This window comes from Octopus sinensis, linkage group LG6, assembly GCF_006345805.1.
Source record: "Octopus sinensis linkage group LG6, ASM634580v1, whole genome shotgun sequence".
Classification (NCBI taxonomy): Eukaryota; Metazoa; Mollusca; class Cephalopoda; order Octopoda; family Octopodidae; genus Octopus; species Octopus sinensis.
The window spans coordinates 78,507,863-78,528,633 of NC_043002.1; the positions used below are offsets into that span (position 1 = coordinate 78,507,863).

Genomic DNA, 20,771 nt, shown 5'->3' on the forward strand with positions numbered 1-20,771 from the left:
AAAATAAGCAACAAGAATAACTCCGGTAATTTGGTACGATCGTTTTGCACTACATCATTTTATTAAATGTAAGTATTTTATTAAATCATTAATACTTACAACATTTAATAAAATGATGTAGTGTGAAACGATCGTACCAAATTACTGGAGTTATTCTTGTTGCTTATTTTGATTATATATATATATATATATATATCTCAATGTGTTTCTTGTTGTAGTTTAATTTTAAAGTTAGTGTTTAATTCTGCCTATATTTGATTGAATACTGTTGTAGATAGAGTAAATGTGTTTGAAATTCGTGTTTTGTTTTTTGGTATGTTTGTTCCTAAACAGCACTTTTAATGCTGTTGACACTGCCGGATTGAATGGTACTGCTCAGGTGTCGAAACCATAATGATATCTGTGCAGCAGCTGATGATGGAGGTATGTTGGATTGTTCGTACAGCTGTTTGTGTATATGTGGAAAAGTGTTATAACACATCCTTTTGATATATATATATGTATACACACACACACACACACACACACACACACACATACACACAAGTGTTAAAACACACACTGTAAAATATTAAGTTAGGTTAAAGTTTGATATATGAATTCCTAATTATTTGGTTTGGTTTTCTTCCATCCATTCATTGTTTTTACTCCTTTTCAGATTTATTTAGATCTGTAAACATTTTTGAGTCACTTTCTTGATATTTTTCTTTAATTTCTTAATTGATTTCTTCTCTTAAACCCCGTAAAGTGTGAAGGTATTTCTCAAGCCCAGCGTTTACTGACGCAGTTGATAGAACTGGTACCACAGATGAAAAAAGAACTGTCGCTTGGTATTCAAGCAGAGGAAGGTGGAGTTACAAAGACTGGTATGTACTTTTTTTAGTTGTTAGTCTGAAGAAAGGGATGTTGCCCATAGATTTGTTATAACTTTCCCCCTCACCATCCATCGATTAATTGTTGGGCAGGGTTCATTAGTAAGGAAAGATAGATGGGGAAATTGTAGGAGTAGTCTTGAAAGGGTGAAGGTGTTGAGATAGTGGAGGAGTAGTGATGAGAGAAAGAGGTAGAGGGTGGAGTAACTGTGGGTGTATGTAGGTACTGCTTCCCACCCTCAGCCTCTCATTGTACATTTACATGAATTGTTGGAGCAGTATAATATTTATACCCCAAGTTTGAAATCACAACTTCTCCCATTTACCAGTAGTCTAATTGAATCAAACATATTTATGTACCATGCAGTTTACCTGTAATTGTTTATTGAGTTTGTATATTGTATTTATAAAGTAATTAGTGGAAATGAATTCACTTTTGTAGACTATCCAACTATTATGGGCTTTGAACCTCTTGTGAATCAGCGACTGCTTCCACCTACATTCCCAAGGTACACGATGATAAAAAGCCGTGAGGAAGCTCTTGATTATATGGAGAACCAGTTACTTTGTCGTTTGCAGACTGTCACTCTCATTACAGAGATAACATCTTTACATAACATGTTGGTAAGTCAGAATTCCACATTAACTTTAAAAGCTTCAGAATAATTTAAAATTTACTTGGCTTCTTCATTTGTTAGTTATTATTTGTTAGTTATTATTACACCTGAAAATTTAGGAGTAAACAAGGTAAAATCTCTTTGTAGTAACAAATACCAGACTGAATGTAATCTATCTCCAGAGAAAGAAACAACAAAAATTTGAAAGACCATTTCAACATGTAAAGACAGTTCATATCTGCTAAAAGACTTTGAAGTCTTTGGCATAATGGTCAGTTGTCCAATACATGGTCATATGTTCTTTTTTTTGTCCTTCAAAGTTGTTGACCCCCCCCCCCCCTCACTTTTATGTTTGCAAAAGATATTTCCTATTAATTCTCGATACAAAAATTTTACAACTGGATACAACTTATTTAAGATGGTGTGCTGGCACGATTATTAAATGCTGGACAAAATGCTTAGCAGTGTTTCATCCATCGTTACATTCTGAATTCAAATGTCACCGAAATCGACTTTACCTTTCATCCTTTTGGAGTCAATAAAATAAGCACCAGTTGAGTATTGGGGTCAATGTAATTGACTTACCCACTACTCTGAAATTGCTGGCCTTGTGTCAAAATCGTAACCAATATTATTTTCCTTTAAAACCTTGTCACAAAACTATAGTCAATTCAATCGAACCTGTACTTGTACTTATTTTATTGGTCTTAAAAATAGAAAAGGCTGTGTTGGGATCTTTTCGGTTTGAACGGCAGTTTTTAACATAATTTCTAGGTAACTAAAAAATTTTAAACTTCGTATACTGGTAGAATGTGTTTATAAAACATCTTTTTCTCTTGGCTTTATTGAGAAAATTCTATAGTTTGTAAGATATTTGTTATTTTTTTCTTCAATTTCTGCAATTTCAACCAATCACTGACATCCATTGAGATAAACAACATTCTGTGCTGTATGAATATGTCCCTTGTTTAAGAAACAGATTGGGTTTATTTACATTTCTGAAGAAAAAAAGATACCCCCACCCCTAACCCTAACCCTAAAATAGATTGAAATACAATAGATCGATACTAGGCTCATAATTATGGGTGACAATTTCATATGATACCGCTAGAAAAAACTGCCGTTCAAACCGAAAAGATCCGTGTTGATCCTCAGCAGGATATGAACTTGGAATGTAAAAGAAATGTAACTAAAAATTGCATGCACTCCACCATTCTTAATGTTAACCCAGGGGCGGACTGTGCCGTCGGTCAATCGGGCACTGCCCGAGGGCCTAGAGCTCTGAGGGGCACACACTCTACATGTTAACTCTGCTAAAACATTCATTCAAAGGGACCTGATCAACAGTTATGCCTGAGGTCCCTTAATACTCTTTGTCCGCTCCTGCATTAACTCTTCAATTCAGCAAAGCAAATGGAGTAATGTCCCTTGCATACAGATTTCACTCAAACTGCTACGGCAAAGATTGATCTGGTTATTTTGTAGTCAAAAGTTCAGTTTCCTAATTATTTTACCATTACAGTCACTACTGAATACATTTATGAATATTTACTTTTCTATTGCAGGAAATATTTACTGAATTCAGCAAAACCTGTCCATGTGTCCTTTCTAGATCTTTACTGCAGGTATGTATGGGTTGTGAATCAACTTTTATTTTAAATGTTAGTGATATATGTTCATTGTTATCTTCAGATCAGTCATGACCATCTCATTATTTTGCATATCTAGGATTATATTGTCCAATGTAACCTTTCTTTTTAAAGAAAATAAAGGGGGATTTGGGGGAAATTTAGTTGCAGCTTCTAGCAGGTCAAGTGACTAAACAGAGGCTTCCTTGTTGGCATGCTGTTATCCTTGCTTTGTGTTGTTAACTTCACTAACTGCAACCTCTACTGATTACCCAAGGTTTCTCTTTTATAAGTGACACTTACCTGCGTCGCCTTACTGACACGTGAAAAAGCATTCGAGCGAGGTCGTTGCTAGTGCTGCTGGACTGGCTCCTGTGCAGGTGGCACATAAAAAGCACCACTTGAGCGTTGCTGTTGCCAGTACCGCCTGACTGGCCCTCATGCCAGTGGCCCGTAAAAGCACCCACTACACTCTTGGAGTGGTTGGCGTTAGGAAGGGCATCCAGGTGTAGAAACTCTGCCAGATCAGATTGGAGTCTGGTGCAGCCATCTGGTTCGCCAGACTTCAGTCAAATCATCCAACCCATGCTAGCATGGAAAGCGGACGTTAAACGATGATGACGATGACGACGACTTAATGCAGCTGTTTCTCAACCTAGTCCTTGCTCTCTCTGGCAATTTTTCAACTAACATTCACTAACAACAGTTTTCTTGACCACCTCCATCATGAGACAAACTTTGTCATAGATGGTAAATCCAGCACATCTCTTTCTTTTCCCTGTGTTCCACAGCTGCTTCACAATTAAAGTATAGTATGTTGCCTTATCATGATATATATCCTGAAATGAATAAACTTCCCTCCCAAATGTTTTAGACACTTGCTTTACTACTTCCTACTTTGTTCTTTTCATGTGGTTGATTAAGAAAATATTTTATCTTTTACTTGTTTCAGTCATTAGACTGTGACCATGCTAAGACCCTGCCTCAAACAAATTGACCCCATTAGTACTTATTGTTTCAGTCTTTCTCACCAAGTCTCTAAGTTACTGGGATGTAAATAAATCAATGGGGACAAACTGACACACACAAATACATACTCACAAACATGCGCACACACACAAGCGCACGCATGTACCCACACATACACACACACACACACACACACACACATTACTGACTGTTTCTGTCTCCCAAATTCACTCACAAGGCATTGATCGACCTAAGGCTATAGTAGATGGCACTTGCCCAAGGTGCTGTGTGGTGGGATGAAACCTGAAACCTCATAGTTGCAAAGTGAGCTTCACCACACAACTATGCCTGTGCCTATAATGTTTATTATCATTTTTCAAAACATTTACTTTCTATTCCCACAAGGAATTGGTCAACCTGGGGCTATACTAGAAGATATTTGCCCAAGATGCTGTTCAGTAGGATTGAACCTAAAATCATACATTTGCAAAGTGAGCTTGTTAACCACACAATTACGCCTGAAATTAATTAAAAAAAAAAATGTTCCCGATGAAATCTTTTTGCTTTTAGTTTTAATGGTCTAAATAATATCCGCAAAGTATTGTTGTCATTATCACCAATTTATCTGATTTAATTATTTCTCAGTTCTATATTTCTGGGATGAGGAATTTATATTGTGTATAATGTTTATATTAGTTGCATTGGTGTCCTCATCTTGATGTCATGAAATACAGAGAGCGGAATGAGAACAGTGTGCCCCTGGGGATCAAATAAAGGGTTAGGTTTGAAATTCTGATACAACAACTGAGTTCAACACAAGACACCCGAAGAAGGCTGGAGCATACAACAGTTGAAATGTGGTGAAAGCAACAATCAAGATGAGGACACAAGTCTAACTAATATAAATGATATACATAATTACTTGTTTCTGTTTTGGCCCTCTGTCTGGAGATACTTGAATCACCTTACTGATAATGAGATATTACTCCAATCACCATCAACATTTAATGCCTGTTTTCCATACTGGTATGGGCTGGATGGCTTCACAGGGACTGGCAAAGCCAGGGGCCTTGTCTGTTTTGGTTTTGTTTCTACAGTTGGATGCTCTTCCTAATGCTAACCACTTTACAGAATGTACTGGATGCTTTTTACATGGCACCATCACCAGTACTTTTTATGTGGCACCAGCATACACACCAATGCTTTTTTTATGGCACCTTGGTTTCAGGATCCCATTTCTGTGGTAGGTGGGTCTTCTTAGGTACAGCAATGCACCACATATCTTGATCTGTCTCATTCCTCTGTCATTATCTTTGTAAGGTTCAGCAGTTTGAGATCAACCTTCAGTACTTCATCCCATGTCTTCCTGGGTCTCCCTCTTCCACAACTTCCCTTCACTTTGTGATCTGCACTTCTTTATGCAACTGTCCTCATCCATCTGCATCACATCACTAAACCACTGCAGTCTCCTCTCTGGCACACTGCATATAATTCCTCCTATGCCCAACTTGTCTCTCAATACACCAGTGCTCTGTTGCACATACTGATATTGCACATCTAGTAAAGCATACCAACTTCATTCCAGTACACTCTAATTTACTATGTCTTGGAATCATACAAAAAATGCTTTTTTCTGTCTCTCTCTTGTTTTAGTTGCTGTTCTTGCCATTCAACAAAAAACTGTTTGGTATTTACTCAATTGTTGACACTTTGAAAGAAAGCATAAGGAACTTCATCGCTCCTGTAGCGCTGTTTCCAAAGTAAGTCACGTCATTTTTCTCTTGTAGATTTCCATAATATCTGAAATTTAAATTTGAAACCTTAAATTTCAAATATTTACTTTATTTCAAATATTTTTTGGTTTATTATCACTACTAAATTTAAAATGGCCACTTAAAATACACCACACTTGATTTTTTTTTAGTTTGTATTTACTTATTTATTGTCTTTGAATTCTATTTCTCATTGTACATAATTTATCAAAATTCTTTCTAATCTTGATGTAAATCCAACAATTTTGAGAGGGTGGAAGTTGATTACATCGATTCCAGTGCTTGACTGATAATTTAATTTATTGACTCTGAAAAGTTTAAAGGCAAAGTTAATGTTGGTGAGATTTGAACTCAGAACGTAGGGAGCCTGGAGAAATGCTGCTAAGCATTTTACTTGATGCACTAACGATTCTGCCTGCTTGCTGCCTTTATCATAATTATGTAATTCTTCTGATGAAGACCTTAGTCTTAAGCTGATGCGTCAGTAGAAATTATTCTTCCGCATTTTACATGTTTTTTAGTTTTAGCCATTGTGGGGTCATGCTGGAGCACTCAGATTTAGTTTTCTTTATTATGACTTATTTTGTATCTTGCTGAACATCTTTCTTTCTTATCAAGAGCTATAGAATTTGAGTCATGGGAAGTTAACTAGACAACAGTACCCGTTCTATAGTTAACTTCCCAGTTGATTCATTATCAAATAACAAACCAGATGGGATTGGTTGTTTGTATCCTATTATCAATGCTGCTCTGTCTATGGCTAAAAGACTTAACTAGCAGTGACTTCAGATCTCTGAGCTGTAAAAAAATAATACAGTGATAAATGAGTCATTTCCATGCACTTTGTAAATGGAATGAATGCTGATTCATTCACACCATACTCATGTCTCATAGCAGAGAAGCTTCTCCCATCATGTATTTTCTTGGTCTTCTCTACATTTTCCTGTAGACAATATGCTCACCTGCATCATTTGATAGGATCAGGTGCCTTCATATTTTTTTCTGATCAATGTTCCCACATTGATGGCTATGAGTACAAGATGATCATCATCATTTAATATCCATTTTCTATGCTTGCATGGGTTGGATGGTTTGACCAGAGCTGGAGAGCTGCACCAGATTCCAGCCTGATTTGGCGTAGTTTCTACAGCCGGATGCTCTTCCTAATGCCAACCACTCTAGAGTAGTTGGACACTGGCATGAGTGCTTCTATGTAGTGCCAGCACAAGTGCTTTTTACATGGCACCAGCACAAGACTCTTGCAGGCCAATCCTCTTCACCAGAGGATGTGGCCTTAACACTTCTGCTGTGCAGGATAGGTCTTCTAGAGTAAAGCAAGGCATCAGGTATCTCCGTCTTTTGTCATCTATATAAAAAATATGCAGCCTCAGACATGTGAACATAAGCAATAATCACCACATTCTGGGTAGTTGAACATTGTGGGTAGTCATTGGGGTGCTTTTTTATGGTGCAAGCGGAATCTTTGATTGTCAACCCTTGTTGTCACTGACCAATTCATGATAACTATAATAACATGGTTCACAATTGAGTGTACTGTGTTATCTTGAATCAGTGAAAAATAGTTCCCTAATAAATGAGGCTATATGTACTATTCTGTAAACACTAGTTTACATTTGAATAAAATTACGAGCACTTACTTACTGGTTTGTTATTTATTCTTCAGATCCTCATTGTATAACAATCCTCAGGCAAAGGAGTATGTCGATGCATTTCTCACTAAAGCAGTGCGTCCAGTCTGTACAATATTCCAAATAACTGGACACAACAGGGCTCGGCAACGAGAAAAGTGGACTCATATTTTAGAAGAACTTGCTGCACTTCAAGAAGAGGTTCGTTAGTCTTTAGTTACTTTATTTGTAGACTGTAGTATCTTTTTACTTTTACAGATTCACATTAACGTTTTTTTTGTGCTTGCATGGTTGAGATATCATTGAAACTATTTTAACTGGACATTCTAATTTCTGTGAACCACTCAACCATAACAGTTTTTACCACTCTGACAAATTTGAGGACTGAGAGTTATCTAAGATTATAACTTTTCAAGGCATTAACCTCATCTTTGATGGAAGATGGCAGAGAACATGTGAAGGCTTGAAAGAAATGAATCTAGTATGCTCTGCTGGATGTGCAATGTCATTGTGCATGTATGACTGAGTTTAAGTGTCTTGAGAGAAATGTTGGGCATAAGAGGCATCAGATGTGTGCAAGAGAGACGTCTGTGTTGGTATGGTTGTGTGATGTGTATGGATGAGTACAGCTATATAAAGAAGTGCTGATCTCTAACTGTGGGAGGAGGCTGTGGAAGAGGGAGACCCAGGAAGACATGGGATGAGGTGGTGAAGCATGATCTTCAAGTGTGGTGTCTCATGGAGATGAGGACAAGTGATCCTGACCTTTGGTGATTTGCTGTCCTTGAGAAGACTCGTCAAGCTGAGTGAAATCATAGTTGGGGTTGGTGCCGGTGACATGTAACAGCTTCCATGTCAGTGACACATAAAAGCACCTGTGCTGATAACAAGTAAAAGCACCTGTGCTGATGACACGTAAAAGCACCTGTGCTGATGACACATAAAAGCACCTGTGCTGATGACACATAAAAGCACCTGTGCTAATGACACATAAAAGCACCCCTGCTAGTGACACACAAAAGCACCCCTGCTAGTGACACGTAAAAGCACCTGTGCCAGTGACATGTAGAAGGCACCCATTAGACTGCATTAAGAAGTTGGCCTTAAGAAGGGCATCCAGCCATAGAAACCAAGCTAAATTCAGACTGGAACTGGGTGCTGTGCTCCAGCTTACCAGTTCCAGTCAAGCCATCTAACCCATGCCAGCATGGAAAGCAGTCGTTAAATGATGCTGCTGATGATGATGATCTACATTACTTTCAATTAGTTTGATCTCCAATCATCATCACGTGTCTTATCCACTAGGCTGTTGACATGTCTAGGTGACACATCAGTGGCCTAGTAAGATAATGGTTTTGTTACCTTTACTTTAAAAATAAAGATTTTTAGTTTGAATGCAGTCTGGTGGTATAACATACCTGATAACAATTAGAGATAGATTCATCAAAACATTAAAAAAAAAACGACTTCATCTTTGAAGATGGAAGTTAATTGTCTGAAGAATAATTCTTTTAATTTTTTAGCATTTAAACTGACCATATCAAGCCCATATATTCAGCATGTTCTTTCAAACTGACTAGATTCAGTCTCTCATACCTACCATACAATGTCATTCTAAAAATATACAATCACATCAGAGTAATTTCGAAGTTATGAGATAATGCATGATTAACCGAAACGAATTTGAATAAATAAGCATTATGTCTGACAGAGTAATCTGAATGCTAAAAGGTTAAAAAAAATAGGATGTGTAGCATTTATTGAGTTATGTACCTTACATAGGAACAGGCTACAACAAATGGTTATAGTAAGCTTTTGAACTGATGATCAACACCTTAACTAACACCTTAACTTGACAGTTTACATTGTCATCAATTTGAATAGAGCAGTAAGCAATTTTATTCCTGTACCTTTATGTGAATTCTATTTTTATAGTTAAAAAACAACTGTTCTGTGATACTGTTGTTCTCATGTGAGAAGATTTGATGTTGATATTACAGCTTACCCAATGTACTTGTCAGTCACAAGTTCAGTGATACTGAGATATTTACTGTCTCTGTTCTTAACTGTTTTGTTTGCAGGTAAATAGAGCAGGGGTTATTTAGTGCATAATACCAGTGATGGTAAATTCTGTTACATTGCTATGACTCTTTCTACATTGATACAACCACACAGTACACAGATATAGCCACTATCACACTAGTACAATCAGCACCACATTCACAATTTGGATCTTTTCGGTTTGAACGGCAGTTTTTTCTAGCGGTGTCATATGAAATTGTCACCTATAATTATGACTCTAGTATCGATCTATTGCATTTCAATCTGTTTTAGGGTTAGGGTTTGTTAGGGTTAGGGGTGGGGGGAAGGGTATCTTTTTTTGTTCACAAATGTAAATAAACCCAATCTGTTTCTTAAACGAGGGACATATTCATACGGCACAGAATGTTTTTTACCTCGATAGATGTCAGTGATTGGTTGAAATTGCAGAAATTGAAGAAAAAAAAACAACAAATATCTTACAAACTATAGAATTTTCTCAATAAAGTCAAGAGAAAAAGATGTTTTATAAACACGTTCTACCAGTATACGAAGTTTAAAATTTTTTAGTTACCTAGAAATTAAGTTAAAAACTGCCATTCAAGCCGAAAAGATCCCACAATTTTTTTCTACACCACTGAAATTGTTGTTAACTTAGTGGAATAGTATTCAGCATATCTTTAGTGATGGGGTTGAACTCATGGCTGAAGGCCATGTGTTTGTATCCTATCACCGGAGATACAACGGTTCTCTGATGTTTTGGATATCTTCTGTAAAATAATTAATGCTGGACGTCATTTGAGTAGCCATGATAACAATTGTTTTCTGTCATAATTGGTTTAATATTAACAATGTGGGTTTCTAACCAATCAGTCAGTCACTAGTTCAGTTCACTACATTTCTGACAACAAGAACAGCTAAGGAGCGATTGTAACTCAATGCTAAACAAATATCACGAAGGACTTTGGTTGAAGAGCCAGTTTTTTTGTTTTTTTTGCAATTGGTCAGATTGTTGCTGATATATGGCTATATCATTGTTAAAAACACTGATTCTCATGTGATCACAGAATTTAAGTAACATTGATCCTAGTTAGTACTTCGATGGGTGACTGCTTGGGAAACCTAGATGCTGTGAGCAAATCCATCAGTTTTAGGGCAGGTTTGGGTGTGTGGTTTAGAAGCTTATTTTCCAACCATGTGATTTTGAGTTTAGTCTTGCTGCATGGCACCTTGAGCAAGTGTCTTCTACTTTTGCCTTGGGCTGACCAAAACCCTGTAAGTGAATTTGATAGACAGAAACTGAAAGAAGCCTGTTGTGTATATCTATCTATCTATCTATGTGTGTGCGTGTATCCATGTCTTGATATTACATGATGATTGTAAATGAGCATCACCATCATACAAGCGAGGTCGTTCATTTCCAGTCTCTCATGAAAAATGTGTCTGTCTGTGGAGATATATATTCCTTTGCTTGGAAACAAGTGAGGGCCAGCAGCAAGAAGGGTATCTGACTGTAAAAAAGTCTGCCTCATCAAGTTGCATCCAACCTATGCAAGCATAGAAAAACAAATTTTAAATGATGATGATACATCAGTGAAAGATAATTCACATACATGTGACAAGCTTTCATATGGTTTCTGTTTACCAAATTCCAGTCACAGAATCTTGATTGGTAAGAATTATGATTGGTAAGAATTTCACAAAAAAGAAATCTTTGTAGTGGGATTGAATCTGAAATTGTGGTTGGTTACAAAGCAAACTTCTTAACCAAACTGCCATGCCTGCATTCATAACTTAGTAGAAGAGGTTCAGAGATTTTAACTCCTGTTGTTCATAAACTGATTCTCTGACTGTGATTGGCTCTATCAGACCTGTATAAGTTGTAATGTAAAATAAGGGTAATGGTTGCAGAAAATCTGCAACATCTGTTGGAAGTATGAACTGAATGTTGTCTGTTGAATGTGAAATGTTAGTTTAAATGTTAATGGCGTGCATATGAGTTGAGAAAATAAGCTGGGCATCATAGGTCTTGACTGATGTATACAAGAAACACAGATGTGTTCTATAACTGATTGTGTAATGAGTTCATTTGAAAATAACTAATATTTTACAGCAGTGTTTCTCAACCTCATTCTGGCCATGGCCCCCTTTAACCCTTTTGATACCGACCCGGCTGAAACCGGCTCTGGCTCTGAGTACAAATGTCTTGTTTTCATACGTTTTGAATTTAAATCTTCCTCCAAACCTTAGTCACAATTTATGTTCCTAACACTAGCTGAGTGATAACTAAGTTATTTTATTAAACTCTTTGTTATATTTAAAGTAATTGAAAGAAATACAGAGCATCTCAAAATAAATACAGTAATGAAAGGGTTAATTCAATGCAAAATCGTTATGGCTCCCATGCTAATTTAAGTTTTTATCCCCACTCTGTCCCTCAACTTAATGCATCTAGAGAAGTAGAAAGAAACTTTAAAAGTTGTAGTTTTGAATCAAACATCCACCCCACTTGTAAATTTAAAAAATAGTTGAATAAATATTTCATTTAAATAAATTCATTTACATTTACAAAGCAAAAAATATAACAATTTCAGTTTATATTGTCTGATTTCAATGGGACCCCTGTGACTGATGCAGTGTTACCAACTTGTCAATATTTGGTTTCAAAACCAAGTTTATAAAGTTAATACATTACACAGTTAACTAAATCAAAGGCTTTGATAATTAGGAAAAACAGATTAATATTTATGCTTATAAAAAGATAAAAATAACGAGACAAAAATTTATCATTCCCTTTTCGGTTGACAATCCAGAAAGAAAATTAATTTGAAAACTAAATTATGAAAGTGATAGCTAAAGCAAGTGAGCTGGTAAACCCATGGAGAAAATAGGGCTGATTTATTGTTCAATCAAACTCGAATTGCCAAAAAGAGTTAGCAAAGTATATTGAAAATGTATTTTCTTTTTTAAAGAAAAATGATTTTATAATATATCTTGTTATATTCTATTAAACATAATTCAATATTAAATTTTACTCTAATTAAATTAAGTGTATAATACTATTCAGTGATCAATTATTGGATTATTAAATTGATTAATAATTTAATAGTTATATAAAAGTGCTTATAAGAATGATTTTATCTAGTTTTCTAGTGAATTATCTGTTTGTTTTCGGGATACTCTCAGTCTCCCACCTCCCTCTTGATTGCCCATCTTAGTTTGAATACTTCTCAAAGCCCTTATTAATTATAGGATTTTTTGAAAATAAAATCCTATACTCATATGTGAAGAAACAGTTTTCTTCATTGCTTGGGTCCAGTTTGAATGATTGATCAATGATTTAACTTGGTGGATTGACCTTTCTGCCCTCACCTCTGACGCTATGGACCTAGAATGGAATATTTATGATAATTAAAGTAACTTATAAAAACTTAGGTAAAATGCAGTAAAAAGAAGTAGATACTTGCACACTAACGATGCTGAAAAATATAATTAAACAAGCAAGTATGGAATCAAGAGCAGAAGTAGGATGAGATAAGCAGAGAGAGAGAAAGAAGCGGTACAATTTGACAAAACAAAAAGGAAAAAATGAATCTTAAAGAGACTTGTGCGGATGTTAACCAATTAACATAGACGTTGATTGGATGGATTTTCCATGTCGTCAATAATGTCGAAGTAGAGTTTTGATTAATGACTGACTTTGCCTTCTGCGCTGTCCATTATGTATGTTTGTTTTGCAGCATTAAAATTTTGGAGCAATTTGGTATGATGCAATGATATGTAGCTGTCCATCTTTTGAACCAGACAACACCCAAAATGTAATTATCTAACATGTGTTCTTTAGGTACATATATGAGTGTAAAAGAAAATTAGTTCTTAAGGATGATCCTTCATAATTATAAATGCATATACATGTGTTTCTTATATATATATATATATATATATATATATATGTGTGTGTGTGTGTGTGTGTAATGGGCATTTTATAAATAAAAATACATACCTACATGTTAAAATTTTATGATTCCCAAATTTTCTGTGCCCCACTCCTGTAGCCCCCTGTGGCTCCCTATTTTTCAAACTTAGCTTTGTGGCCCCCTAGAAATGTTTCATGGCCCCTAGGGTGCCTTATGGCTCCCGTTGAAAAACCCTGCTTTAGAGCATTACTATCACTTAACGTAAGTGAAGGTGCATGGCTTAGTGGATAGGATTTACAGCTCACGATCATGAGATCCATGAGTTCAATACCCAGTGATATGTTATGTGTTTGAGCAAGACATTTTATTTCACATTGTTCCAGTTCACTCAGCTGGCGAAAATGAGTTGCACTTGTATTTTAAAGGGCTACCCTTGTCACATTCTGTATCGCGCTGAATCTCCTCTCTGAGAACTATGTTAATGGTACTTGTGTCTGTGGAATGCTGAACCACTTGCACATTAATTTCATGAGCAAGTCGTTCCGTTGATGGATCAACTGGAACATTTGTCATCATAACTGAAGGAGTGTCAGTAATCCTTTCTGCTGTAGGCACAAGGCCTGAAATTTGGGGGAAGGGATTAAGTCAATTATATCAACCCCAGTACTCAACTGGTAGTTACTTAATGAACCCTGAACTACTTAATGAACTACTTCTATTCTCATATTGTTAATGTTCTTTGTAAGAGACGTCAATATCATAATTCACCTTGGTGGAATTTGAACTCAGAACGTAGTGACAGACAAAATATCACCAAGCATTTCACCTGGCAAGCTAATGATTCTGCCAGCTTGCTACCTTGTGTTGTATCAGCAATGTATTAATGTATCTAGTAGCTAATACTTTAAAGCATTAGTATAGACACATATACCTAGTACAAATATGGTATAAATAATTGTAGTGTGATGGATGAAGAGGACAACAGAAGAAGAAGCAACGGGAGAAAGAAATACAAAAGGCCTTACCTCGGTGAAAATCAGCAGTCTCTCACGAATTCGACACGTCCTGTCGCTTCGTCGTCTATGCTTGAACTGCCCACTTCGTCGATGACCACACGTGCGTCCCTGCTTGACCTCTTCCGCTTCCTGCGATGCATGCACCCTACAGTCTTCCGCCGGCTCCCACAAGCCCTACTTCCGCCCACCTCATCTGTCATCCTCTCCACCAGCACCACATAGCTCATCACGTCCCATAACACCGACTGCCAACACCACAATAATGATTTCAAATTTTGCCTCAAGGGCAGCAATTTTGGGGGAGGGAATGAATCAACTACATCAACCCCAGTGTTCAACTGGTACTTATTTTATTGACTCTGAAAGGATGAAAGGCAAAGTCAACCTCGGCAGAATTTGAACTCAGAATGTAGTGACGGGCAAAATACTGCTAAGCATTTCACCCTGCGTGCTAATGATTCTGCTAGCTTGCCGCCTTAAATATGGTATAAATAATGATGGCTATTTCACTTGTCTTTTATCATCATTAACGTTTGATGTCCACTTTTTCATGTGTATATGGGTCAGAGGGAATTTATTGAGGCAGATTTACTACAACTGGATACCTTTCCTGTTGCCAATTGTCAGAGTAATATTTTGCCACGGAAGACAGGAAATGAGCAACATTGCTTGTATGACCGTCACATATCAAAGAAGAATGTGCTCACAAATATGTTCTCTCTCTCTCTCTCTCACACATAGACACACAAGTTGTTTGGTGACCTCACTGTGGCTGACACCATTTAAAAGGTACCCAGTGCTCTCCATAAAGTGGTTAGCATTAAGAAAGGCAACCAGCCATATAAACCATGCCAAAGCAGAGTAGTGTTTGGTACAGTTTTCTGACAGCTCCTGTCAAACAATCCAACCCATGCCAGCATAGACGTTAGATGATGATGGTATGTATATATATATATATATATATATATATAATATATTTGATGGGCTTCTTTTCAGTTTTGTTTGCCAAATCCACTCACTAGGCTTTGATCAGTTTGAGGCTACAGTTGAAAGCAGTAGCCCAAAGTTCCACACAGTGGGACTGAACCTGAGACCACATGGTTGGTAAGAAAGCTTGATAACCCCACTGCCATGTTTGTGCCTAAATTAGTTTTCCTTCTAAATTGTCAATATTTTCTTTCCCTCTGGGTTTGGTCTGTTTTATTTGTGCCTTGTTTGCATTGCTGTAGGCAAAATGTTGAAGCATGTGGAAGCTATAGAAAAAAGATAAAATGTAATAAATTTAATTTTCCGTATTTAGAATTATGACATTTTGTTTAATTTCTATACTACTACTACTACTACATATGTTAAGAATTGATTAAAAATAAAGAATCAAATCTATATGTATTTATTCAGTTCAGGTTTTAATTAGGCCCCACGAAGGCCTTTTTGGTAACTTCAAATGAGAATCAAGCCAATCAGTTTTGTTGCTGTTTTACAACTCATCATGAGTATCATTTTATAAACTTATCAGAAATTATTGATGAGTTGTATCTGGGCATGATATATCTTCAAGGAGAGGCAACTTTTTCTCAACTGGAAGCCGCATCATACCATTTCTAAGTAGGAGAGGGCCACATGATAAAACACATATGCATGAAATATTACTTGCCCACTTTACACTGAATCTTTTGCAGTTCTTCTAATTTTATTTGTCTTAGTATGAAATTAGTAACCTAGGAACTCATCGAGGGCCACACAACAACATGTTGAGGACCGCAGGTTGCCCATGCATGTTGTATATGTTTTAATATGTAGTCTTTCAAAGGCGGTGAGCTGGCAGAAACGTTAGCACACTGGGCGAAATGCTTAGCGGTATTTGGTCTGTCTTTACATTCTGAGTTCAAATTCTGTTGAGGTCGACTTTGCCTTTCATCTTTTCAGGGTCGATAAATTAAATACCAGTTGCATACTGGAGTCGATCTAATTGACTGGCCACCTCCTCTAAGATTTCGGGGCCTGTGCCTACAGTAGGAAACAATATGTAGTATTTCACTACTGTTGCTTGACATCAGGGAATTGATGTGAGTATGATCGAGTTTTTAAGTAATAAAACTGGTCGGTTCGATCCCCATCTCAAGCTGATGAAAAGACCCGTATAGGACCTAATTTCTTAACAAGCTTATATATTAGATTAAATTTATTTAAAAAAAATTGTTAGATTAAAAAAAATGTTTCTGAAAGATTTATCTCCCTTACATACGAATGCCACTCTCACTCACGCCATATTGCATGGGATGATAATGGTGTGTTTTCTTTCTGAGAACATTGACAGCTGCATTGCAGATGTGACCCAGTTGTGACTTCTAGTTTGAACTACTTCTATTCTCATATTGTTAATGTTCTTTGTAAGAGACGTCAATATCATAATTTCACCTAAAAATCGTATGCGAGAGAGACATTCATGCACACTAGTTTTAGGTTGATGTCATTAATACATTGTGACACACATTAGCATGTATTATAATGTGAATAATAACTGATACATAATTAAAAAGTGTGTTGCAGAGTACTCCTATCCATTACACCTCAACCAAGATAGTGTCAGAAATTTTTCTAACAGACTTGTTAATGTTATCTCTACAGACTTTTCTGTAGAATACAGCATACTTTGTAGTATATTATGGTTGCATAATGAAGAAATGGTGTCCCTACAGGTTATTAATATTTCCTCACAGAGAATGCTTCCACTTTTGTTTTCTACTCCATAATGCATACACTTTGCAAAACTTTGCCAAACTTTTTCTTTTCTGCTCTACCAGTCTCATCAACTTGTACACATACAAGTCAAATATGAAAGCATCTATACTCAAACCAATGAGGCCCCAACCCTAGCAATGTATCTTCTGTTACTTTCAAATGGTCTTTTCTAGACTAGCCTCTATCCTCTCCAAATTCTTCAGTATTTCTTTCTCTGCAAGGACCCATCCTGATGTTTGGAACTATGCTACATAATGGACCCTGCCAACTACTGACCTTTTACAGCCACCATTTCCAACGTTTCAAAGAAATAAAATTATAGTTTAATTAGAAGAAGAGACTACATTGTCCAGTGGATTTATAATTTTTTTTATTTAAGATGGCTGAGTGTGATTTGGTTGCTATATCTAAGATTAAATGAATGACATAGAGGCTTTTTTATTGACTCTGGTTATTAATCAACGGGAATATAAGTGGTTGATTCTATTATAATATATTACAGGTAATTATTTTTATTGATTTCAAGAGGACAAATGATAAAGCTGACTCTTGTAGTATTGGGACTCAGAAATGTGACATATTGAATTTATTCATGTCCAGTTCCATTGCCCATGTCTGTAGATCAGAAATCACAATCCATCCAACTGTACAACATATGCTTCTGGCCAGTGCTAAGTTGTTTCCTTGGCCTAAAGAAATATTTGTTCCTTTTATAATATATCCTGCTATCTTTGTAGTTTGTTCTGCTCCCTTCTTGCTTTCAAACCTTTATCATGTGGAATCAAGATAAATAGCTTCCTAGTTTGGGTTACATGACTAAAGAATCGTGACTTTATCTCCTCAGTGATGTTGATCAATCTATTATTTATGCCATAGCTTTTCACAGAATGGAACTGATGGACTTCTGCCGCAACATTTAACTCTTAAGAACTGTTTGTATACAATCATTTATCTTAAAGGTTCTTTAGAACCTTTAAGACAAATGATTGTGTGTAAGAGATATTTTGTAATAGACCTGTTAAGATTTCAGCTTTTTTGTTGAAAATAATAAGATAGATAATGTGAATATTTTTAACAAATGCATTTTGATCTTTTTATTGAGTGTTTTGTCATTTATTATCTGGTTGATGGATCTAATGGCTCTCTGATCCCAGTTGCACGTGGAATTTTTGTTGTTGCTGTTTAAACTCTGGTCAGCCCTGATCAAGCACATCTATGATAAAATGGATGCTAGTTTTTCAGCCTTGTTTATCTCAGATTACAATATCTAATACATACTTCAAAATGCTAAGATATAATTTGAGAGAGATTTGCCTGTTGTTTCTGTCAGGCCAAATGACCATATAAAGACTCTCTAATTGGCTCAAGATTGTTGTTGTAGTTGCTGTTACTGAAAGCCCTATAATGCTTGAAAGATCTACCCAGTGCTTACCACTTTCTATGTTGACTGATTCCTTAGTTTGAGGAGCCACTGTGATGTTTGCTTTTAAGATTTACTCAATGGCCCTGTCATTCATTTCATCCAATATGCCTTGAGTCTTATTACTGCAACTTCAATATCAATAGCAGCACAGTACAAGTTAATTTACTGCCTATTTACACTCACATCTGAAATAGATAACATATAACAGGTGTGGCTGTGTAGTTAAGAAGCTCACTTCCCAAACATATAATCTCAGGTTCAGTCCCAGGGCTGTGCAGCATCTTGGGAAAGTGTCTTCTTCTATAGCTCTGCACTGACTAAATCCTTGCAAGCAGAATTGGAAGATGGAAACTGAAAGAAATACATTGTATACATTTATGTATGTGTTGTGTTGATCTTGACATCGCATAATGGTTGTGGACCAGCATCAACTTCATATAAGCAATGTTGTTTCTTTCCGTCTCCTGTGGAAAAAAACTTAGTCGTGAGGACATATTACCTTGTTTGGAAACCAATGAGGGTTAGTGGCAGGAAGGGCATCCAGCTGGAAAATTGTGCTTCATCAAATTCCATCTAACCCAAACAAGCATGGAAAAATAGGTGTTAAAACAATAACACTGTACAATATATTATCCCAGATCCATTACCTAAGTAGGACGTGTAATAATTTGTTTTGATTAGGATAAGGAGTATTAATGAAGCCAATGTTAGTATGTTACAAAGACCAGCAATTTCAGGGGAGGGGCTAAATCACTTAAATCAATCGTAGTGTTTAATTTGTACTTATTTCGTTGGCCCCAAAAGGATGAACGGCGAAGTTGATCTCAGTGGAATTTGAACCCAGAACGTAAAGACAGATGAAATGCTCAGTATTTTGCCCAGCTTATCACCTTAGAATAATAATAATCCTTTCTACTTTAGGCACAAGCCCTGAAATTTGGGGAAGGGAGATAGTTGATTACATCAACCCCAGTGTTTCACTGGTACTTATTTTATTGTCCCTGAAAGGATGAAAGGAAAAGTTGACCATAGTGGGATTTGAGCTCAGAATATAGCGACGGGCAAAACACCACTAAGCATTTTGTCCAATGTGTTAATGATTCTGCCAGCTCACCACTTTATTATATAATAATAATGATAATAATCTTTTATTCTGAAGGCATAAGGTCTGAAATTTTTTTGTGGGAGGGGGACTAATCAATTTCATCAACCCCAGTGCTTAACTGGTACTTATTTCATTGACTCTAAAAAGCTGAAAGGCAAAGTCGACCTCAGTGAAATTTGAACTCAGAAAATAGCAACAGACAAAATACCTCTAAGCATTTTGCCCAATGTGCTAACAACTCTGCCAGCTTGCCACCTTAATAATAATAATAATAATAATCATTTATACTATAGGCACAAGGCCTGAAATTTGGGGGAGGGGGATAGTCGATTACATTGACTCCAGTGTTTCACTGGTACTTAATTTATCGACTCCGAAAGGATGAAAGGCAAAGTCGACCTCAGTGAAATTTGAACTCAGAACATAGTGACAGATAAAATGCCACTAAGCATTTTTCCCAATGTGCTAACAACTCTGCCAGCTCGCCACCTTAATAATAATAATAATAATAATAATAATAATAATAATGATAATAATCCTTTATACTATAGGCACAAGGCCTGAAATTTGGGGGAGGGGGTAGTTGATTACATTGACCCCAGTGTTAAACTGGTACTTAATTTATCGACTCCGAAAGGATAAAAGGCAAAGTCGACCTCAGTTAAATTTGAACTCAGAACATAGCGACAGACAAAATACTGTTAAGCATTTTCCCCAATGTGCTAACAACTCTGCCAGCTCGCCACCTTAATAATAATAATAATCAATTCTTTTTTATTGGCCACAAGGGCTGACACGCATGATTACATAAAGGGACAAGACAGGACGAAAGGTTACAAAGGGTTTTGCCTTTTTTTAAAAACATCGAGTAAAAATCTTTATAACAACTTATAAAATTCAACAATGAAAAACTCCCAAAAGGGGGAGACGTCTCGAAAGGTTCCTGGTGGAAAAAACCCTACAAAAGCCAACGGGAGCCAATCATTTATACTATAGGCACAAGGCCTGAAATTTGGGGGAG

The 20,771-nt window shown here is 36.4% G+C and overlaps 1 protein-coding gene across 2 annotated transcripts in view; it reads left to right on the plus strand.

Moving 5' to 3' along the window:
- LOC115213364 (N-alpha-acetyltransferase 35, NatC auxiliary subunit) overlaps nucleotides 1-20,771 on the plus strand; it is an 85,598-nt gene that overhangs the window by 18,485 nt on the left and 46,342 nt on the right. For both annotated transcript variants that reach the window (XM_036504063.1, XM_029782306.2), the window contains exons 9-13: nucleotides 749-866; nucleotides 1,315-1,496; nucleotides 3,055-3,114; nucleotides 5,740-5,846; nucleotides 7,543-7,708. In XM_036504063.1, the coding sequence (XP_036359956.1) occupies nucleotides 749-866; nucleotides 1,315-1,496; nucleotides 3,055-3,114; nucleotides 5,740-5,846; nucleotides 7,543-7,708 (633 nt within the window). The remainder of the gene's footprint in view (nucleotides 1-748; nucleotides 867-1,314; nucleotides 1,497-3,054; nucleotides 3,115-5,739; nucleotides 5,847-7,542; nucleotides 7,709-20,771) is intronic.